Source organism: Fukomys damarensis, unplaced genomic scaffold (genome assembly GCF_012274545.1).
Source record: "Fukomys damarensis isolate Sample0158 unplaced genomic scaffold, DMR_v1.0_HiC HiC_scaffold_6, whole genome shotgun sequence".
Taxonomy (NCBI): domain Eukaryota; kingdom Metazoa; phylum Chordata; class Mammalia; order Rodentia; family Bathyergidae; genus Fukomys; species Fukomys damarensis.
The window spans coordinates 35,623,415-35,646,856 of record NW_022900918.1 but is presented as its reverse complement, the minus strand read 5'-3'; the positions used below and the strand labels follow the sequence as shown (position 1 = coordinate 35,646,856).

Below are 23,442 nucleotides of genomic sequence, written 5' to 3'. Positions count from 1 at the left end.
TCCCAGCAGGTTTTTTGTTTTTCTTTTGCACTGTGGGGTGTTGGGGTGGGGTGGGCTGCAGGAGGGCTGATTCCCTGTCTGGGCTGAAGTCTCACCAGGTGGCACTAGAGGTCTCAGGGTTCCTACAGCTCAGGCCCCTTTCACATCTGCAGGCAAAGGAGTCAGCATTTCTCATTTCCGGTTCCTTTGTGATAGCCAGAAATGTTGTGAGTTCCCAAAGGACAGCAGAGGCCCAATGGGAATCCAGAGGGTTTATTAGGTATACACCTGATCCAGCCAAACTTGTGTCCAAAGTGCTGGGAGAGTCAACAAAGGAAAGCCTCAGTTTGTATACATTTAATCGAAAGGGATGTGGTCTTTCTAGTGACACAGCGAATTTACAGGATGAGTGTGTCTGCGTGTCTTGTGTGTGTGCACTCAGGAGCAAGGGTGCTGGTTCCCTGAGTCTCTTCCTCCTCAGCCACATTACGTGGATTTTCAAAGCAGTAGTATAAATGTACACACCTGCTGTGTAAAATCTCTGCTGCTTCCTGTCATTGTCAATGTTTTAAAGAGTAATTTTTGTTCAAAGTGAGCAGTTCTCACTGTGACTTAAACTTGCATTTTCACGAGTGTTTCTTATTTACTGAAATATTACCCAGTAAACTTGGGAAATTCACTTATTAATTCTCATAATTTACATATGGATTCTTTTGTTTTCTCTCTGTACACAGTCTTATAATCTGAAGATAACAGTTTTATTCCTTTCTTTGCTTTTTATTTACTTTTCTCTGGCCACAACCTCCAGGGACAATGCTGCCTGGAAGATGTGGTTCCTATTGCAGAAGGATGGCAGCTCCTCTCTGGAATGGGAATTTGGTCCCTCCCTGCTGAGATCTGAAAGTTTATTTCTCCTGCTGTCCTCAGCTGCACCTCCTGCCCCAGCCTCGGGATTAGGGAGGATGCTGCCCAACTCTTCTCCGTTACTCCAAGTCTTCACAGCCAGAAACAAGAGCAGGTAATCAAAAAAGAAAAAGAAAAGCCACACATCTTTCTCCTCCCAGTCTGTGCAACTCCACCAGCCAAGCCTTTGCCACGAAGCTCTGTTATAATTTCGTCTCACACTCTCCCCTGCTTGCCTTCAGACTGGCACAGCAGATGCCTTTTCTCATGGACACTTCAGAGCAAGTCAGCTACGATGCAACCCAACCACCTCCCCAAGCCCGCCTTTGAGGCTCTGGGGGACAGGTAGATATAAACTGTAACAATATTATTCCCCAAATAGCCTTGTAGATTTATCTATAGCTAACGACGAAGAAAGCAAAAGGAGAGAAAAATCGTGTCCAATCACTCTCAAGATTTCCCCACAGTTGTTTCATCTGTTTCCATCTTCCTTGTGAAAACATTTTAAAGAAAATTATACAAAATGTGTACCTTCCCTATTAGGCAAAGTATAATCTTTAAAATATAGGAACATTATATTCCTTCCACAAAACAGAAAAATGTTTATCACTATGTTACTAACGCACCCAATAAAATAAATGATAATTCTTCAAAAGTGTTGCATAATCGGACCATGATCCAGTTCTTCTAGATGTCTCAAAAATATTTATACAGATTATTTACTGAAATCAGATCAACTCAAGGCCCTTTCATTGCACTTGGTCATGGTGCTTGCTAGGTTTTTATTAATCAACTCAATTCCTCTTTCTCACTCTTGTCTTTGGCACTGGCTTATTCAACAAGTCAGATCAGCTGTTCTTTAGCTCGCCCCTCATCCTGACTTGCCGCTTTGCTTCCTTTCGATTTAGTTTAACTTCCTTCTTTAGCCCTTGTGTTTCCCTAGAGGTTTGTTTAGATTCAGGTTTAACTTTTTTTTTTTCCTCAATAATACATTAACGATGGTGCTGTGTTGCATTATATTTACTGTTTACATCACGAGGCATCTAGTGGCTGCTTTCTGTTTTAAGTGACACTCAGATCAATCAACAGATTCAAGTGGTGACAGCCTGATCCCTCCGCTGTAGTTTTCCACTAGTCAATCACTGAGTGCCAATATTGCTGCATAACTCAGTTATTTCACTAGGGGCTGCGAAGTGGTGATTTTATGATTCTATTGTTCCTTATTCATTTGTTAGCTCCAACCCTCTGTAGATGCTACTTTTCTCTCTTCGTTTAGGGTTATTTGAAGAGCAAAGAAGACACAACATTTCTCCCCTTTTGCTTTCTTAATCACTAGCTATAGATAAAATCCACATAGACTTGTGGCTTCCAACTGGAACCCAATGGAACGCGATCTCCTCAGCATGCTGTTAAGGACCAGGGCCCATACAGAGTCCGGACTGTGGGTGAGGAGTTGGGAAAACCCCAGGGTCTCAAAACAAACTAAAGGCAAAACATCTACCTAGAGAGTAAATGGGGACTTAAGAAACCAACACAGCTGCTCAGAGGAAGGAAAGGATATTCCTTGAGAGGCTTCTTAGTCATAGAAATGCAACCCAAGATCTCATTCAATGTCATCTTGCTGTGTGCCCCATTCCTGCTTGAAGGTGTATTTTCTCTCTCACTTCCAAACCATAATTTTGCAATAAGCTCTACTCTTCCAATGGCCTATGTATCTTGTCAGCAGTTGTGTGTCAAAGATATATAGAATTGATGTATGTGGCCAGCTCCTCTTGATTCTGGACCTTTCACTGTGAGCTTCCCAGTGACAATTATGTAAATGTGAATTAGAGCCACAATGAGGTGTGATTATACACTTATCAAAATGAAAAATACCGAACACACCAAGTGGTGGTAAAGACAAGGAGAAAGTGGAACTCTCCTAAACTCTTGGTAGGGTGTAAAAGGATGCAGCCACTTTGCAAAATAATTAGGCAATTTCTTAGAAAGCTAAGCATTTATCTACTCTAGTATGTGGTACAGCCGTTTTTGATTCAAGATATTTAGGAGAAAAGCAAGTTCGTATGTGTCCATACAAAATTTTGCACAGGAAGGGACATAGTGACTTCCTTTTTAATAGTCCCAGAAGGAAAATAACCAAAATGATCAATACAGATATATGGGTGAAACTCAAAGTAAATATACTGAGTGGAAGAAAATGGACAGTAGTGACGGTGGAGTTTCACATTAAAGTGTGAGAAATCTATGCTAATCTTCACCATGAAAGGTGATCAGTAGTTGCCTGGGGAGATGGGGAGGAGGGGCAGTAGAAGCAACACAAGGGACACTCGGGTGTCCATCCCTCCTGCAGCCTCTTTTCAGAGAATTCTGATTGGTATGAGACTTGCCTGTTCCATTGCTGGTGTTCCTTAAACCTTTGAGGGGCTCTCCTGGCCATCCCGAGTCACGTTTCCAGGAGGGAGGCAGGTCCACACTTCACTCTCACACAAATGCTTCTTTAGGGTCATGTAGGTGCCCCTGGAAAGAAAATATTATTTACAATTATTGGGGTTGACTGGGTGGGACCCATGCAAGTCTGAGAACGTGTCAGGGTTGACACCGGCTGATGGGCCTCCCGGGGTTCGGTGAGTTCTCATTTTTTAATGGGTGTCCAGAAGGTAGTTGCTGCTGCCAGACCTGTTTGTCCTTAGTACTCATCTCTTGTCGGCTCCAAAAAGTGACTGTGGAAAGGGAGTGGGGAAGACATCCAGACAAGCAGGCTGCGGTTCACACAGGAAAGAGGAGCTGGCGCCACACCCGGCTGATGCCCCTTGATTTCTGTTAGGTGAAGGAAAAGGGTGAGCAAACTTTGGCCATCTGTCTCTCATGAGATCACAAACCAGCAGTAGTTAAATGGGAGGCACACCAGGGGTGTTTGCTATGAGTATGAGTCTCTGGGAGCTTTTTTCCCCCCTAAAATACAGTTCATTATGCCTCTCCTTTCCTGTGCCTTGTAGGATCTGAGGGTGTCCCTCTAATGTCTGGGTTGCTTTCCTTTCATTGCGGAATAGTTACATGCATTTTCAACTGCAGCCCAAGAACAAACCAACTGTGGCTCACACCAGGTGTGACCACACCAGGGAAGTGACAAGTCCAGATCTTCGAGGTAGTCATTTGGCTAGAGGTGGCCTCCCATTGCCAAAGTCTCTGATTGGCACAACCGTTAATCTCTGGCTCATAGCTCAAAGCAGCCAGGAGAGTGTAAGTCCAGAGGGTACTAGCGCATCTCTCTCTACCAATGATGGCCCTTGGCCCTCAGACTCAGCCCTCTGCCATTTATGGGCAGTAGGTGCAAAGATGTAACATTTGGATCCCTACACTACAACAGCAATACTGATTAGTTTTGTCTTATGAAAGACAGATCAATTTCACAAGCATGTTGAAAGAGACTTTTGCTTGTACCTATTTCTGCATGGGTCCACTCAAGAGTACATAACCACCCAATAATTTAAAAAAAGGAAAATTGAATATAATGAATGAATAAGCTTAACAGGGGATGAGAACAACGAGGCAGGAGAATGCAGAACTGGCAAATGTAAGGAACAGCCACCAAAGAGAAGTTGTGCTCCTGGGCTGGTCCCACTCTTTGGAAATCTGCAGCACAGGAGAGCTGTGCGTGGGGAAGAACTGAGCTACCAAGCTATGCAGGGGTGCTGGCTGTCGTGCCCCTGGGGTGAGCTCCGCAGGGGGAGTGAATACCTGTGCCCCACAGGAGCCTGGCATTGGGGAAGTCTGCTGGGCTGCAGAGCACCAAAACCCTGCTCCTCAGTGGCATCTGCTGACAGTTTTCAGCACATTCCACCTGGCCAAGGACACTTATGGACTGACCCATATTTATTACAGAGCAGGCAGAAAGGATGCATTCGGAACAGAGAGACATTAGGTCCATGGCTGACTCAGTGTATCTGCTGGGAGGACCTGTACCTGTATCTATGTCTTATTTTTAAAATTTATTATTATTATTATTGTTCTTGTTGTTGTTACTATTATTATTATTACTGTAATGCTGGGGCTCAGACCTAGGGTTTTACATATGCTAGGCAAACCCTCTACTACTGAGCTAAGCCCTTATTCTATGTATATATCTTTTTTTAAAACTGGAAGCAAATATGATAAAATGTTAAGATTCTAAATGCTGGGAATTTTGGTGTGTATTACATTACTTTTAAACTAATTGTGTATTTTAAGTTTAGCGAAGAAAGTCTTGGTGAGAAAAGTGATCAGTGTATTTCTGAAGCCTGAGACACCTGGAGCTGTCCCTCAATTGCTCTACTTCTAACAAAGTGATCTCCACCAACTCTTTACACTTGCAGGATCTGAGTTCTGCTGAGGAAATAAGAGGGAGTCATTCCCATTGTTCACACACTTTGCTCACTCCTGAAATACTCAGGGAGCATCTTTTCTGTGCCAGTAGTTAGACCAGATCCAAGGTTTTCACCCTTACGTTCCTCACAGATCAGTGGCTGAGAAATTCTCAGATAATTCTACTGTAACACAAAAAAGAGGACGCAAGACCAGAACTGATCAGGAGAGGGTTCTCAGAGGACTCGTGGTGCCGGCAAAGTCTGACCTAAAGGAAACAGTGAGAAGAACCTGGGCGAGAAAGTCAGGAGGAATTTTCCAGAGAGAAAAACCATTGTTTAGGAAAGAAAGTCCAGCTCTGTTTCTTGCCCAGAAAGTAGTGAAATCGAGAGATTGGGAAAGGATACACCCTACATGGGACTGCATAGCGATGAGGTAACTTCTAAATAAATGACTGAAACTGGATGGTGTTAAAGCATTTCTAAATGATCCGTGACCCTCTGCTCTCATTGAGCCAGGAGAGCTAAAAAAAAAGAGAGGCTATGTCTGAATCTGTCACTTTCCAGGTTATCTGCGAATGCGGAGGGTTTTCAGTGCTTGGGTTAACTGTACAAACTGCAGACTAGAATCAACACTCCCTGGGACAGGCGAAACAGGCATCTTGGGAGAGACGCCGGCCTTATCATATTCATCTCCTCTAAAGTGCGAGCGAGGAGGGACTTTGCTGCTACCTTGGGCTTCCAGAGACATGCTGCGGGGTTAGGGTGCTGTTCCGCATGTGTGTCGTTGAGTATTTCCAACCTTACTGTCTCTGTAGTGAGGCCTGTGACAAGCTCTTCCCTTGGGAGAAGCCACTGAGCCGTTATTCCAGTGCCCACAGTGATTCATATGTCGGCAATGAAAAGATGGCCCCACCCTCGTACCACTGAGGATGCCATTGCCCTTGCTGTGCCGGACAGAGGACCAAGGCTGTAACTAATCAGTGATCTTCCACACATGTGTAAAGCACTTAAGCTGCCCTGCGAGTCACGGTTTCATCTTGCACCGACTTGACGAGTGAATTCTGATTTCCATTCAGGGTTTTCTATGAACATCGGGAGAAAGGATTAGTCGACTATGGCCCTATTGGAATTTTTTTCTCAGAGAACTGAGATGGAACTTACCTGTTATTGTAACAAAGGTCTCTTAACTAAAATGTTACATTGTAGTTTTTGTTGTTATTTACTTTTATTTTTTAGGAAGCTTGTAGAAATGATTTTATTTTATTTTTGGTACTGGGGATCGAACTTGGGTCCTTGCACTTGCGAGGCAGGCAGTAGAACCACTGAGCTAAGTCACTACCTATGATTTTATTTTTTAGAGCAGTTTTAGGTAACAGCAATATTGAGTAGAAAATACAGAGAACTGCCATATTATATTCCAGGGAACACACATCCCTCCCTGGCCTCCCCCACTATCAACATCCTGCACCAGAATAGTGCATTTGTAACAATCAGTGAACCTCTATTGACACAGCATTATCACCCAAACTCTATGCTCTGCATTAGGACTCACCCTTAATGTGCTTTCTGTTTGGACAAAGGTATACCACATAGGCAACATTACAGTATCACACAGTGTAGAGCCACTGCCTGGAAAATCTTCTGTGTGCTTCCCACACTGTGACTGTCTCTTCACTTTGTTGCTGGTTTCTCAGATAAAGATCTACTATATAGAATATATAAAGAATTTTAAAAATCAGACCCTCCAAATTTAAAGACCCAGTTCAAAATTGGGCATCTGAAATGAACAGACATTTCTCAGACAAAGAAGTCGAAACAACAAATATACATACGCAAAAAGGTTCAAGATCACTGTCATTTGAGAGATACAAATGTAAGCAATGCTGAGATTATACCTAACTCCACAAAGAATGGCTGCTATCATGAAATCAACCAATAACAAGTGCTGGCATGGTTGTGGGGAAAAGGGAACCCTTCTCCACTGTGGGTTGGAGTGCAGCCTAATACAACCACTGTGGAAATCAGTGTGGAGATTCCTCAAACAACTAGGATTGGAGGTCTCACTTGACCAAGCTATTCCCCTGTAGGATATCTTCCCAAAAGAATTAAAAGCATCACACCACAGTGATATATATGCACCCATGTTTATAGCAGCACAGTTTGTAATAGCTAAATCTTGGAAACAGCTCAAATGCCCATCAAATGGAAATTAGATAAAGAAGATGTGGGTTTCTTTTTCTGTAAAATGGAACACTACTCAGCTATAAAGAATGATAAACTAGGGATATTTATAGCTAAATGGACTCACATTGAGGTCATACTCTTAAGTGAAATACATAGGACACACGTGTGTAAATACTGAATAGTTTCTCTGGTGTGAGAGAACCTACAAGTGTAAAAGAGGACCAACATGTATAAAAGATAGTGTAAAATAGGAAGGTCCAAAAGGGAAGGGGAAGTAGGGAGCGGGGATGGATAAAGAAAAGAAGAGAAAGAAAAAATATGAGAAAAGAAGGAAAAAACAGAAACAAAGTTTTTGCAAATAGGGAGGGGTGGAGGGGAGGAAGGCAGGGAAATGGAGAAAAAACAAGAGCCAAGACATATCATGTACAGGTACAAATTCCCAATGATGGATGTGATTATAATGTGTGCCTAAAATGTACCAGTCAACTTGAGGAAAGAAAATATTTCATGTTCTTTATTTCCCCTCATTCCCCCATCCCTCCGCCATTAGTAACTGCTGGTCCTTTTATTTCCTCGACAGAGATTTTTTTATTTTCTTGCTTTTTCCAGGCTGTCACATAGTTAGCTGGAGTCATGAAATATGTAGTCTTTTCATACTGGCTTCTTTCACTTAATAATACGCATTTAAGGGTCTTTCATGCCTTCACATGGCTTGGTAGCATGTTTCTTTTTAACAGTGAGAAATGTTCCATTGGATGTAATACAGTTTAGTCCTTCACCTACGGAAGGACGTCTTGGTTGCTTCCAAGCTTTGGCAATTGTAAGAAAAGCTGTCTTAAACATCAGCGTGCAGGTTTTTGTGTGTACGTAACTTTCCAGCTCATTTGGGTAAATGTGAAGGAGGGTGACTGCGGCGTCCCACGGGAAGTGTGGGTTTAGGTTTGTAAAAAACCACCCAAGTGTCTTCCACAGTGGCTGCACACTTCTGCATCCCTACCAGCAATGCCTGAGACTTCCTCTTGTTCCTCGTCCTCTCCAGCACTTGGTGATGTCAGTTCTCTGGACTTGGCCTGCTTAAGACATGTACGCTAGCATCTTATTTTAATTGCTCTTCCCTAAAGACCTATGGCATTGAACATCTTTCCGTATGCTTATCTGCCATCTGCATGTCTTCTACAGTTTCCAGTTAGGATTTTTTGGTTCATTTTAAAATGATTTGCTCATTTTCTTGTTGCTGAATGTGAAAAATTCTTTCCACATTTTGAACAACAATCTTCTATCGGATTTGTCTCTCACAAGTATTTTCTCCCAGTCTGTGACTTACCTTTCTACTTCTGGTGGTGTCCTTCATGGAGCTGAGTTTTGAATTTTAATGAAGTTGGGCTCATCAATTATTTCTTGCATGGATGAAGTGATTTTTATTTGACTCAATGTTTTCATTTTCTCTCTGATAAAGATTACTGTCCTGTGAGCATCATGCTGACCCGGATAGGTGATCAGCAAGGAGGAAACTCTTCTCTTCCTTACTCTGTCCTCAGTCTCAATGACAATGCTATTCAATTGCTATGCACATCAAATGCAATAATGCTTATGAATTTTTTAAAACTGAAACATAGCTGTGCACACATTGGGTGGCATTGAAAAGGAGACCCATTTCTTATCATTGACAGTGGCGCTGGAAATCTATGCAATGAAAAACTGCAAATGTCACTGTTAATCCCAGAGCTCTGCAGAGGCTGTTAATGTTCGCTACCATGGGGCAGTGTCAGCCTGTTACAGTGCCTGCAAAGATTCTCGGCCTGGGCAAAGTTTAACCAGGCTCCTGAACCTTACAGCTCTATCTGCACACTTCCTTATAAAATCAATTGTGGCAAAAAGTCTGCCAAGTCAGATCAGCCGGAGCCAAATGTGCTCCATAGCTGATTGGTCTCCCTAGCGCCTCAGGTTCCTTTGTCTCCACCACCACTGGTGATGTCTGTCATTTGAGCCCGCCTTCAGGTAGACTTAGGTGAGACTGGCATAATACAATCCCCCTCACCCTTGACGTTTCCTCCTCGTTAACTTTCCATCCACTGGCCCCACTGCTCCTTGACTGTAATTCTCGCTTGCCTGGACTGTATTTGGAGTTGAGTCCATTCTCTCTGACTCCAATATCCCATTGCTGTGGTCTGTCCACCTCCATCTACCTTGATGGTCCCGAGCCAAGTCTGCCACACCTTGCATTGAGGAGTACCATTGACTAATCCCTCCTTTAACTGATGCACCAGGAATTATTTTGTGATTTGTACAATTTTCCCACTTTACATTCATCCTGTTTCAGGGTTTCTTTTCCCCCATTTGTTTAAATAAGAGTCAGTGAAACTATAGTTAGCTGTAACAATAAATGAGAATAAAAATAGAGATAGAAATGACAGGGTGATGAGGGGAGAGAGAAAGAGGGAGGGAGGATTCTAAAGAGTTAGCTGAAGGCTGTGGTAGGGTTTGGATTGTGACTGCACAAGGCAGCCTTATACTGGCTTCCTTCCTGGTCTCTCTTCCTGTTCCCTGGCACCACTGCTAGATAAACCTTTCTGGAGGAGTCTGGAGTCACACTGAGTGTAACAAAGCAAGAAAACCTATCCAAAATGCAACCATCAAGGTACACTTACCATTAACATAGAAATAGCACAAGTGATTTTTTTTTAAAACCCGGGCTTTATCTCTTTTATCACTATTTGTTTACCACTCTCTTCTTGGATCCCATTTAATTCCTTCTTCCTCAAACCCCACTCGCATCCCTGTATGTGTCCTGTACTTTTCAGACCTTATCGTGGTCTGACAAGTGTGACGCACACACGCGCACACACACACGCACACAGGCATGCATGCACGTGCGTGCGCAGCACCAGTTAGGCTATGCCAGAGTCACGAGCTAACAAGACCCCGACATCTCAGCCCCTTTCCCCATGAAGCTTTGTCTGGACCAGGTAAGATCTGCTGGCTGCAGGCCACCAGCCAGGGCGGCCGTGGGCCGTGACGCAGCTCCGCCAATGAGGCAACTGGATGGACCGGTCCCATCATGCCTGCTCTGCCCAGGGCAGAGGAGAGCTCTGGCCAGCGGTTTTTCCTTCCAGACCCTTCCGGAGCAGATATACCAACGGTCTCATGGCTTCCAATAGAAAGAGAAGCGGATTAAGTGACTTGTCTCGGGCGACGAAGTCGGAAAGTCGGGGGAGAACTCCGGCCCCTCCACCTGGCACGGGCGCTTCACTGATTCCGCCTGCTCCCCGCAGCCTCTTACAACACAAGGGGAAAGGACGAAAGGCATCCCCTCTGCGGAACGTCCCAGAATAACTCCAGCAGGTAAACACATTCTTTCCTAATAGAAATCTGTTGGGAAAAAATGATCTTTCGGAACAGTGGTCACCTGCTGTTGCTAAAATCAGAGCATGATTTGTTGCAGCTAAGTCCCGCGGAGGGAGAATGCCATTGCCCGGCTGCTCGTGGCACTCGGGAAAAACAGATGGTGCTGGAGGCCTTTCCACGGGCAGCGTGGCTGGGAGTCGCAGCCACTGGGCGGTTTGTGCTCTCCGCCTCCCTCCAAGTGGCCCTCACAGAAAACCGGTGGGCCGACTCCTGCACTCCTATGCCTTTTGGAGGACAGAATACATAGTTGCTTCTATTTTAACTTTATTTTGTGAAACAACTTTTGGGTACCATCCTGTCTCCTCAGTTAGTCTCAAAGCTGAATCAGTCTGCCTGATAACTTTGTGGCTGCTTTTGTCCTCAGGTTAAGTGGAGCTTCAGAAAGCTGTTATTTATTGAAGTTTAAAACAGGAGCAATAGAAAACTAAAACTTTAATTTGAAGATGTTTCCTGTCAGAATCTCTCATCCAAGCTTGTTTCCCAAGCCCGACATTCCTCTGTGTAATTAATACGACAGTCTGATCGCTCACCCCAAAGCATTCTTGTCTATTGTGGTAACATGAGGCCTGAGGATTGCAAATTGTGATTTACACACAGTCGCAGTTGGAGATTTTTCTAGAAATAAAATGACAATAACATTTCTGTGAGGAAAAATCCATTTTGAAGAGCTACAAAATGGCTTTGTTCACATCTTTGTCCCGGGTCTGCTTTTTGTAGAAACCAGACTAAGACAGAGGCTGCTAAGATGCTTGGCAGATGATAACGGGTCTGTAAATGTGAATGTGCCTCCATTTCACAGATGACCACCTGGGGACCGGAGGAAGATGCTTGCCCAAGTCACCACCTGGTCAATGCCTTTAGAATTTATCCTGCGTGACAACTCTGAGCTGCTGCCTGGCCCAGGGCTTCAGGAAGTCGGAACTGTGAACATCTGGGGTTGGTGACTCTTCACCCTGAGCACTGCCCTATGCATCCTGGCTGTGTGCATTTCCTGCCAGAAGCATCACACCTCTGTGTCAGCTACTTTTCTCTCATTGCTGAGACAAAATACCTGCCAACCAAAGTTGAAGGGGAACAGGTTTATTTGGCTTACAGTTCATAGAGGTTTCAGTCCCTAATCAGCTGGCTCCGAGGCTGGGACGGCAAACGGGCATCGCAGAAGAGAAATGTGGATAGCAAAACACAGGGTAGCAAAGGAAAGGAGAGAGTTTAACAGCATCTTTCTGCCCCCTTTTATCTTATTCAGAAGATCTACTGGGGTTAGGGCGGTGCCAAACCAATCACTCACATGTAGGGGTTTAGTGATCATACTTTCTTAACCCCAGCATCACACACTCGATTCAACTACCTCTGAAAAGTAAGTCCCATCTCATCTGCATGAGGCTTTGGGGGTTCAGCTAAACACAAGCCCTAACAACCCCAACAGATGGCCCCTGCCCCCAGTTTGCCCAACATCCTCTGTGGGGAGGGATGGACTCCCCCAAGAGAACAAGGGGAGACAGCAGGGTGTGGCCCCCAAAGTACAGTGACCATCAGAAGTCTGAGCTGTGGGGCACAACCCGAGTGATCCTGTTGAAACCTCTCCCCCGGTCGGTCTTCTGATGCCAGGCTGGCCCACTTTCCAGGATGCCAGCCTCCCTGGGATCAGTTGTTCCACCTCGGCTGTACTTGTTAGAAAGTTCTTTCCTACTGAGCCCGCCTGCCTTGTGGGAGCTTACTTCATCAGTGAGCCCTCCGGGGCCTGCAGAAGGCCTAATCCCTCTTTATGGGCTGCCACTGGATCTATGAGAAAATAGCCCGCATGTCCCCTGCCGTCCCTCTCAGAGCTCTGGTGTTTTCCTGAGGTGGCCCGGCCACATGGAGATGCACATTTAACACCAATGCACAAGTGCCAAGTCCTGTAGCACATGCCAGAAGGACTCTTGGACTGGATTCCCACTTCTAGGCTCCTTCTCAACCCTTTGGATGAGCATTTCCAGGAGCCTGGAGTCTTGGTTCTAACACTTCCGGGAAATTCTGACACAGCTGCTGACCAGCTAGTATTTAGGAACCTCTGATCTCACGCATTTCAGCTCCAGGAAATAGAGTAGTGATTTATTTCTTAAAGCAGCAGCCCAAAAGATGGCTTTTGTAGAAAATATTAAAAATAAACTCTTAAAGTAATAGGAGACCAGGTCAAAGAGGTACATATTTCTCTGCAGGCTCTTTTTTCAGTAAAATAGCTTTTTAGTAAACATATAAAAAATTAAAACTGTAGAAGTTGATACAAAGAATGTTAGGCTGTTTTCTGGTAGTGGGATGAATGATTTAATACTTTTTCTTTTCTTCATTTTAGAGCTTATGAACCTGTGCATGTTCATATGAACTGCAGTTTCTCAAAGTCGAACTGAAATGATGATCATACTTTTACTATTTTTGTCTAAGGACAGCGGTGGCACTGAGCGCCCGAAATGCAGGACGCAGTCACAGAGAAGAGAGAGTATTCAAACCCTAGGTTGGGAAAGGCCAAGTCTCCCTTCGCAGAGGAGCAAGGAAGAAGAAGACTTGGGAGTTATGCACCCCAGCACACCCATATAGAGCTCCTAAGTTTAAGGAAATGGATACAGAGAACACAAGATAGTGATGGGAGAGAAGTGAGTACTAAGGTTAAGCAAAACGAAACAAAACACTGGCTTTTCTATAAACCACTATCCATTCACCTCACTGGTTAACCTAAGTGAGAATTCAGTAATTCCCATTTGCCTGAGGGTTTACTTTACATATCCTGTTGTAAGGTTTTCCAAGCTTCAAAAATAAGCATGAGTTTCCTCTTTTCCTTTCCACTGTCTCTTATTTTAAGCAAATAATTGACAATGGCTTAATTTTCTCTTGGAAGAGTCTTTCTGAGGTCCTACTCCTCCTCCCCTCCTAAATACTCTAGATGGGATTGTTAAACCTTTAAAGCTGCCCCTTGTCCTTCCTTGCAAATGTTTTCCTTCCTCTTGATGGAGGCTCATTTCTGGCAGCTGGGCTCAGGGTCCCACACAGAATCCACAGTGGACAGGTGAGCCCCACCTTGGAGCCCCAGGTGTCTGGCTGATGAGCAGAGTTTGCAGGCTCTGGAATACCCCGCCTTCCCTGCCCCTCCTGCTTTAAAATGTGAAGTAGAAGTCTACATTTGAAACTATCCTGGCATCTGGAGAAAGATTTTGGGATGTTTTGAGGGCAATGTACTCATGTTGCAAAGACTGTGTGTGTGTGTGTGAGAGAGAGAGAGAGAGAGAGTCCTAGCAAAGTAACATGTCTGTGAGCGCTGGTGGGTAATGCTACTCTAAATAACTTGAACTTCCACTGGTTGGCTTTTGTTCACAAGAAGCTAATCCTCTCAGATGTAAACCTATATAAAACATTGGGGATTAAAGAGTTCACAGAAACCTTAAATCTCTTCTGCTCCATAAGGTAAAGATCCATTTAAACTAACTGTTCAAAATGATTTTGAAGGCACTAACGAGTCCTTTGACTGTCCAATTCTTCAAAATAAATACTAATACAGGATATAGCTAATAGGATGTTTCCAACTAATAACAGGCACCAAGTGCCTGGGCATGGCAGCAGTTCTTTTCTAGATCTGCTTTCCATGGCGTAGCTGTCTTTGGGAGGAATAAATTTCTCATACTAACTACTACAATAATGGGGAGTGCCGAGGAAAATCATCTCCCGGTGTTGGATTGAAAACTGTTTTCCTTTCCGCGCATGAAAATGAAGCAATGTCTTGAATTCAGGGCACAGTGTCTCACAGCGGGGGATAGGGTTTTGCACAGTGTCCTGCTGCAGGTCTCCTCTGTGACTCTGGGGACGAGAACAGCAGGTGATGGCAGATGTGCACGGACTACCACATAGGTTGCACAAGGCAGGGCTGAGACTCTAACACAGGCTTTCTCCGCAGGGCCCAGATGTCTCCACTGGAGCTTCTAAGTACTGTCCCATAACCCAATCTGCTATTTTTAGGTGGAATCACTGACTTCCAGGAATCACGGAACAGCTGAAAAGGAGCAAGTCTGCATTTACAGGAGAAAACACATCCGTGTGTGAAGCACAGACTGACAGAGCACTTTTGGCTGGTCTGGTGATTTGGAGATTTGAGGTAAGCATGTGATGATTTAATACTAGAGCTCACAAAAATGCTGCGCTGTGACCACCACAGTCTTGTTTCTGTGAAATCCTGTTCCCTGAAAGTGGCCACAGCAATCTGCAGGTGTGAGAAGGGGTAGGAGTGCACCATGTGCCTGGGGCAATTCCCGGTCCAGTCGCTGAGCTAGGGTTGGATTTTAGCAGAGCTGAGCCTGCGGCAGCAGTCTGCCTGAGATGTCTCATTACTTTCTCAGTGGGATGAAGTAATACGGTGGCCACTTTCTGTGTGGATATAAACCCAGGACCGTCACCACAGATGAGCAAAACCATGAACATTTTGTCGAAAGATCCAAGAAGTCCCTGTGACAGCATGGAATTATGACACATTAAGCATCAAGAGTCATTTTGGGGAAAACCAGGCCAGGGAAACTGAGGCAGAACCACAGCAGCTCTGGCTGTGTGGGTCGGCAGCGGTTGTCCTGCTTTGCCAGCTGGCTCTGTCACTGGCCAGACGTGTCCTGTGCTGGTTTTGGTCTCTCCGTGTCTGAGTGTCTCTCGTCAGAGACAGGGTAGTGACAAGAGCCCCTTTCTGGTTGTCGCGATACTTACAGGACACACGTAGGGTGCGGGTCCAGCTCTTGCAATGTTGATTCGTGGTTCCCAGCCAGGTCTGCGATGTGATCTGGTGGGAGTTTTCCTGCGCTTCTGTCCTCACCTGAGCGCCTCTAGTTCTTGCCACCGCCTTATGATCGGGGCAGATACTGTTGTCCCTTTTCACTGATGAGCCAGGGGTCGCCAAGTGTGAAGGCTGGGGAGCCACACCCGTCTGCTGGCTCTCAGCCCAGGCATTCTACTCTCCTCCAACCCAGCCTCCTCAGATGAAAGGAGAGCAGGCTTCTGTTTGCTGCACGCCCCAGCTGCTCACCCAGGATGTCTTTAACCCATAAATACAGTCACTCGTGATGGTCTGTAATGCTGGGTGGATTTCCTTACTGAAATGTAGCTCTGGAAGTTATGGACCTGTGCGGCTCAGAGATGGGTGGAAGGGGATAGGAAAGGAGAGTGTGGCCGGTAGCAGCCTCGCAGTAGCACCCTGCAGCAGCGCTTGCTCCAGGGTACGCCCGATGCTTGTGTTTCTTCACGCACAACCACCTGCTGGGTCCGGTGTCCTCCCTGTTTCAGGCTCAGCAAAATCAGATGGCAGCTCCTTGGGCAGCTGCTTCCTTCAGCCAGGGAACTGAGCTGAAAGGCAGCCATTCTTTGCAGCTCAGCAGGTGCTAAGGTGATAAGCTACACCTTTTGTATCCCTCCCAGGGCCTCAGCCTTGACTTGGGCAAGCAGCTCCGGCCCTGTCCAACGCTTTCCTCTCTGCAGGCCGGGTCATGGATGTGTGTCTCAGCTCCGTGCAGCAGCCCCAGCGCCTGGCCCAGGCACCGAGGACCCCAGGTGGCTGGTTAGAGACCGAGGAGGAGAGCACTGTCCTGGAGGATGGCACCGGGGGACCCCCAGCAGGTAAACACCTTCTTCATCACCGAAACAGCTTTCCTCAGTTGCTTTCCTAGTGATGCCATTTTCAAGGAAACTTCAGCAACCACAATTTCCATTTCCTTTTCACTCTGCATTTTTACAAGGAAGTATAGTAGTGAAATGGCTTTATGCAAGTATAAACAATAGCATTAAAGGCCACATCTGTTTTTTGCATTATTTACTTTTCATGTACCATTTTGTTTTATCCTGAGTCAAAATGAGAGAGTGCTATATTTCTGTAATGATAATTTTTTTAAAAGTGAGATTTAAACAAGTTTATTTGTTTCTGCTTCTTGCCAAAATGAATTTGAGGCAGCCATAAATTGGACTGTATTTGCCAACTAGGACGATATCGTGGTTTAGGGTTACACTTCTGGCCATGGATTCGATAGTGAATAAATTATAAAAGACATAACAAATGATGTAGTAAGAGCCATTTAAAACACTTGCAAGTATTAAAGTGGTTCAAATATCTCCCAACCCTACTAAATGAGGATGTTATTTATCTTACCAAATTGTTTACATAAAAGCACAGCTCTACCTTATTTCTAAAAGCTGTTCTTTCTAAAATGATCAGGCCAGTGTAGACAAAATAAATGAAAATATTTAAGGTGCAACAAATAAGCATCTCATTCTCTACCTTTGTAGCACTTCAAAGGCTCTAATGAGAGACATTTAGAACAAAATTTCTTTTTTTCTTTTTGGTACTGGGGATCGAACTTGGACAAAATTTCTTCCTAACATAATCGGGGAAAGTGTACTGGTGAAGCTTAATACTTGTCCGCTCATTATCTGGGGAGCGCGGAGCTCTTCGAGATCAGTTCACTGACTGTTCCTACAGTACAGAGAGGAAGATGAGGCCCGGGGGGTCCCTGGGAGGACCGGGCGAAGGCAGCCTGGGTGCGTGGGAAGTGGGGGAGCCCACAGGACCTGGCTGCTCCCAGTTACCTGCCTGTGGTGAGCCCTGAGGATGGCTTGAACTAGCTCTTGAATTTCAGGAAGGTTGGAGCTGTGTTAAATATGGGCACATATTAACATGAAGTTACATTTAAGTAGGATAAAGAGAAAGGTCCATTAAAAATCCAAAGCAATAACTGCTCTAAAATCTGTTCTAAAACTATCAGGCCAGCATAGACACAATACATGCAAATATTTACTCTCACTAACTACTGAATTTTACACTCACCTGTGCCCCGGGGTTATTTATGTGTCATGCGTCTGTACGAGAGAAACTAGACACGCGCTGTCCTCCCCAGTCACACTGCATCGGCCATAGGGGAAGAATTTACACCAGAGCACTGTCAAGCCCTAAACATCACTGCTTCCTCCTTTCTCTCAGAAGGTCTGCTAGGTGAAATAAATCAAACACATAAGCTTATCGTGCATGGTTTCTCTTGCTATGAGAAACTCAAAGTATAAATGAAGCGCAAAATAAAAGAAAGCAGATCATAGCAAATATCAGGATAACCTTTTGTATAGAGGAAGGGAATCAAGAGCAGGAGGGGGAATAGGATTTTAAAAAAAGAAGAGAGAGGAACTGTGATGTGCTGTGTACACATACCAAGTTGCTGTGAGGACAGTCATTATGCACTACAAATATTTTCCAAAAAAAAAGGAGAGGGTGGAAAGGGAAAGGAGATGGACAAAAAAGAATAAAGATGTGTCCTACACACGCACCAGCTCCCTTCCTCTCCTAGCACTCAGAGCCGGCCCTTTGCCCTGTGGTGATGCTGGGGCCTCTTTCGTCATTCACACGTGTTGGGTTCATTCTGCTGGGTGTCAGTGGCTCTCCGTAAAAGCTAAGTGACTCCGGGTCTCCTTCCTCACCCTCGAGCCTCCCTCCAAGCCTCTTCATGTGACAGTAAGGAAAATGTCCCAGGACCCCACTGGCTATTAGCAGGGTCTTGCAAGCTCAGTGAAGCTCACTCTTCTGGTCAGGGCAGAGATTTCTGAGTGGGAGAAGACAGCAAGCCAGGCCAGGGCCAAGGCCAACACTCGGAAGTGCTAGGGGCATCCATTCTGCCAATGTACACATCACCCGCTGCAGACAGATGTGTCTGTTGAATACAATGCAAGTGAATTTCTAGGGAAAAATAAAACGAAAATGGATACATAGAGCAACAGCGCCAGTTTAAAAAATTGCCATCAGGACACGTTCGGATCACACAGTGCTCACGTTCACTGTGGGGAGTCGGTACAGTGCTTCACACATCTTAATTCTTTTTACTTCTCCTTCCCCTTCTATTCAACAGATACCGTTACATGGTAAATGTTTCTAAGTGCTTCTGAAGTAGCTGTGGCTGTGCTGGCGAGGGACCTGCTGCTGATGAGGTTTCCTCCAAGCCCCGTTTCTCTTCCCTGGCATTCACATCCTCCTCCTGCAGGCAGCGGCGAGCTGGTTATTTCTGATTGGAGCACTTCACAAGTTAACTGCCTGCTCCCCGCAGCCCCGCCCCCAGCTACTTTCCAAAGCCCAAATTCTGCTCCTGGACTAGAAAAATCTTCTAGTCATGTCCCACTCAACAAAAGCCGGTGTCATGCAGCTCGAACTGGCTTCCACCCTCCCTGGCTCCTGCCAACTTCTTCCCACTGCTGGCGTGTGCTCAGCAACCTCCTTCCTGACATTTCACCACTGTTCTTTTTATCCTGAGACGTCCTGGGAAGCCTGTAATGAACGGTGATTCCGTGGTGTCTGCCCCATCCGCTGCTCTTTTCCTTATTTTATTTGATACTTGAGCACTGCTGTCATGGGTCACGGGGGTTAAAGGAGTATTTAAAGCCACAGTAACTTAATAGGCAGGACTCAGCTAACAGGCGCCCAGAACGTGTGCCTTTTGAGGGGCAGTTATGGGAAGGAATTAATGAACACGCACAGCTGGCATGTGGGGATTGTTACTTCATTTCAAGACCTAAAAATAGCCGGGTTCATGTTTGCCTAGCTCCTTCTTATCCGATGGCTTGCCCACTTGTATCATTTTGCTGGTCTTCAGCTTTCTCCTAATATCAAAAGCATAAGGTCGGGATGGGTCCCCGTCTCTTGTGTCCTCGGCTGAAGAAAGGAAAGACTAAAGGCAACTCTGGGCATTTCGCCTATTATAAAAATCGTTGCATCTCACTTTCAGGTCTCCAGCACCCCATGGAACTCAGGCTTGTGCTAATTCAGTCGGCCGCATCCTTCTCTTCAGGCAAGGATGGCTTAGTCTCCTCGCAGTACAAATTGTACCAAGTGCTTATTTGCACTGGATCCGCAGCTCCTGACACCCATCTCCTTTTCCTGCCTCACAGGTTCAAACAAGACGGAGTCATCTCTTCTGAGCCTACTGAAATTTGTTCCTACAGATTATGCCAGCTACACTCAGGAGCACTATTGGTTTGCAGGCAAAAGCATCATCATCCAGGAGTCCATAGAGAGCTTTGGAGCGGTAGTGTGGCCTGGGGTGAGGACCCTTCTACCTGCCGTGCTTGGCTTTCTGGAGATCTGTGTGGCCTTGGGCAGCTGGCTAGGAGATTTGCTTTTTGTCCTTCGCATATGAAGGACCGATTATCTGGGTGCAGCACCCCTCTCAAGCACTAGTTTTTTTTTGTTTTTTTGTTTTGGTACCGGGGATTAAACTCAGTTCCTTGCGCTTTCGATGCAGGCGGCGAAACCACTGAGCTAAATCCTGGGCCCCCAAGCATTAAGTTTTTAAAACTGTGTCTCGAAGTATTTTTATGGTAAATAAACCCAGTCATTTTGAAGGTAGGATGCAAAATACATCCAACTGTTAGGGAAAATAACCAGATATTTAGAGTTGAGGCTTTGCAGTAGGCATTTCTGGCCATACCCACCACCATTCTCCCATGGAAATATTTAGGAAGGAAGTGTATTTGACTTCCTGTCACCCCTGCAACAGCTCTGCAGATACAGTGCTGCCACCGGGAAACCATGTAGTCACAGGTGTTCACTGCCTTGCCATTTGCCATTGTCTCCAATTTAAAACACAGGGTGGTGGCAACATCTCCATCTCGATGTCATTGTGACAATTAAGTGCTGCAGCTAAGCCCACTTAGCTGTGAATATTACTGTGGGCAGGTGGGCTGGGCCAGGCACTGTGCTTAGGGAAGCTTCTCTCTAGGGTCAGGGGCCAGCACCCCTGCTCTCACGCAGCAGAGGCCTCAGTGCTCAGACAGACTCCAGGGCAGAAGGTCCAGTGGGTCTGTGAAACACTCAGATCTCCTGAACATGCAGATTCTGACCTGGATGGATGGAAGTGGGGGTGTGACCCTGCATTCTCCAAACTCCCCAGCAATGCTCAGCTGTTGGCCTGGGACCCCTGAGCTGAGCAGTCACGATGCAGGTTGCACGGAGCTCTCCAGGCAGCGCTGAGGACTGGTAGCTCCAGCTCACATCTTAGGCACTTGTGTAATTTCCATCCAAGGCTTTCTTCCACCTTGACTACAAATCTGAAAATAACGAAGGACTTCCCAGCTTTCTATTCCAATCTGTTGGCAAACAGACCACTGCAGCAGTGGTCAGGGAGATCAGGAATGGAGAGAGGATTTGTGCACTGTGTTCTATGCTGAGACGTCAGCCTTCCACGCTCTGCAAACTAGTCTCTCCTGGGACCTCAGCTTCCCAACAACTGCTTGGGCAAGTACATGACACTTTTCTGTGAACCCCAGCTACAGCTCTCTGTGGAAGAGGTCACTCACTTTACTTTGCTAACAGAGCTAAGGGGTGGGCCGCTTGCAAAGTTGTAGCTGTTCCCAAGGAAAACTGTCCCCAGATGATGGGACTGGGGCACCCTCAAAAGGAAGTCTCTAGCCATCTCTTCAAAATCCTGGGAGAGGAGACCAGGCTTTTAGCCATTTCCTTGACTTGTAACAGCTAAGCTGTTCTACCAGATTATTTTTGCAGATTGGTCAAATTTGGTATAGGAAGTTTAACAAATTTGTTTTCTAGTTCCTAAGATGCAGCTTATCGTAACTGTCCTATTCCAGAGGTGTAAATACGGCAATGATGCATTCTTATGAACTTTTCAATAGTGGACATTTAATGACATCTTTTAGTATTTAACTCTGGGTTCAGTGGGGGATGCTACTGGTTTCTAATTTCATGGTAAAAATCATTAATTTTTTTAAGGCTACAGTTTTGTGCCAGTATTTGGAGGAACATGCAGAAGAACTGAATCTCCAAGATGCTAAAGTACTTGAAATTGGTGCAGGACCAGGCCTTGTTTCCATTGTGGCCAGTATTCTAGGTTGGTTTGCTATTATTCTTCCTGATTATGTTTCAAAAGCCCTTTATTGTGACATCAACGACATCATCAATGATAGCTTACAACAGGACAGGCTGTGTGTGTGTAGTTGGCCATGATTTCACTCCTTGATTCTCCCCAAAATGTTGGTAGGAAGAATTATGCTATCAGCAGGGGAAACCTGAGTCTCAGGGAGGTCTTCACACCACCAAGTTGAGAGTCCAGAGGCATGATCTTCACGGTTGGTCATGGGGTTAAGTTGCAGTGCTGACCTCAAGAGGGTGATAATCATTCTACAGCGCAAAGGACAGGGGTACCCACAATTACCCAGCCTGCATTACCTCACTGTGTTCAGCCCATTTGCTCTCAGCGCCATGGTGAGAAGCCCAGTTGTTGCTGGGTCTCTCCCTGAGTACACAGATGCTGTGCCTGCCCAAATGTTTCCAGGTAGTCAATGCCATTTTTCTCTCTCAGGAGCTCAAGTCACAGCAACGGATCTGCCCGATATACTAGGAAACCTTCAATACAATCTCCTAAAAAACACACTGAAATGTACAGCCCATCCGCCTGAGGTGAAAGAGCTGGTGTGGGGGGAAGATCTGGAAGAAAACTTCCCTAAGTCAACATTTTATTACAACTACGTCCTGGCCTCCGATGTGGTCTACCACCACTACTTCCTGGATGAGCTGCTCACCACCATGGTGCATCTTGCCAAGCCTGGCACAGCAGTGCTTTGGGCAAACAAATTCAGGTTCAGCAGTGATTATGAATTTTTAGATAAATTCAAGCAAGTTTTTGATACAACCCTCTTGGCCGAATATCCAGAGTCAGCAGTCAAGCTTTTCAAGGGGACACTAAAATGGGACTAAATAGAGCAACACGTTTTTCACAGTATTAGTGTACCTGTAGGGCTGTAAGCAACTGCACTGCCCATAGACTTCTTTTAGAAGATGGAGAAGATAGCGCACGGGAACTTGTATACCTAGAACAAAAGTAACAACACTGCAGCAACTCTCAAAAATAGGATGAGCTGGTTAACCTAAACGTCTACGGAATAACATAATCAGGAAAGTAGCTCTGTTGACTTCTGAAGTAAATTTTACAAGTGAAAAAGCTATTGCTTCTGCTGTAGAGCCTGGGTTTTGTGCTTAATGTATTTTTGCCATGTACCTTTTGCCATCCTTCAAGAGGGTACGGCGGGACAGGAAACAGTTACAGACTGAACACCGATTTAGTGTGAAGAATAAACTGCTGGGATGAGGAAATAGTATGTTAGGAACTTAAGAGGACTTGTACTTGCCCTATCAATTATGTGTGACAATTTAAATTTTCTGGGTTGCCTGACTTTTTCTCAATTTTTATGATAAAATTCTTAGGACACTAAGAAGGAATGGAATTTTTTCTGATAAAAGAATATAAACTGAAAAAATCAGTTATAAAATTAAGCTTCTCCTTTGAGAGAGGAAAAAAAAAAGTCTGCCCTTTGTCATTGTTTATTACTATTATACTGGAGATTTTGGCTAATGTGATAAGGCAAACAAAACATGCAAATTTGAAATGGAAGAAATGAAACTTAACATTATTCAAGGATGACAGGATCGTTTTAGGCCAGGATCAGCTAACTTCTTCTGTAAGGCCCGAGTTTGTAAACATTTTAGACTTACCAGCTAGTCACTGTTTCTACAGAGTATTCCTTGTTTTGTGGTATTTACAGTCACTTGTGAAAAGGTAAGAATCATTCCTGGCCTATAAAA

At 45.2% G+C, this 23,442-nt stretch overlaps 1 protein-coding gene across 2 annotated transcripts; it reads left to right on the top strand.

The window, feature by feature from the left end:
• The first annotated feature begins 11,673 nt into the window (after window positions 1-11,673).
• Mettl21c (methyltransferase like 21C) lies at window positions 11,674-23,031 on the top strand. Of its 2 annotated transcripts, XM_010604633.2 has the most exons (7): window positions 11,674-11,750; window positions 13,244-13,447; window positions 14,802-14,937; window positions 16,299-16,436; window positions 19,737-19,888; window positions 21,574-21,691; window positions 22,163-23,031. In XM_010604633.2, exons 4-7 carry the CDS (start codon window positions 16,307-16,309, stop codon window positions 22,555-22,557), a joined length of 795 nt encoding a protein of 264 aa, XP_010602935.1. In that variant the 5' UTR covers window positions 11,674-11,750; window positions 13,244-13,447; window positions 14,802-14,937; window positions 16,299-16,306; the 3' UTR covers window positions 22,558-23,031. The 2 variants fall into 2 exon arrangements, 1 of the variants encoding a protein (XP_010602935.1); XR_776461.1 differs by lacking the exons at window positions 11,674-11,750; window positions 13,244-13,447; window positions 14,802-14,937; ... (1 more) ...; window positions 19,737-19,888; window positions 21,574-21,691 and adding an exon at window positions 21,798-22,065 and having other exon boundaries at window positions 22,163-22,240.
• Window positions 23,032-23,442: the final 411 nt, after the last annotated feature.

Bases quoted from the DNA above. Each gene is read 5' to 3' on its own strand.
- Mettl21c (XM_010604633.2), top strand. From the start codon at position 16,307: ATGGATGTGTGTCTCAGCTCCGTGCAGCAGCCCCAGCGCCTGGCCCAG. The intron at 19,889-21,573 runs GTGAGGACCCTT...AATTTTTTTAAG, and splicing joins GAGCGGTAGTGTGGCCTGGG to GCTACAGTTTTGTGCCAGTA. The intron at 21,692-22,162 runs GTTGGTTTGCTA...TTTCTCTCTCAG, and splicing joins CATTGTGGCCAGTATTCTAG to GAGCTCAAGTCACAGCAACG.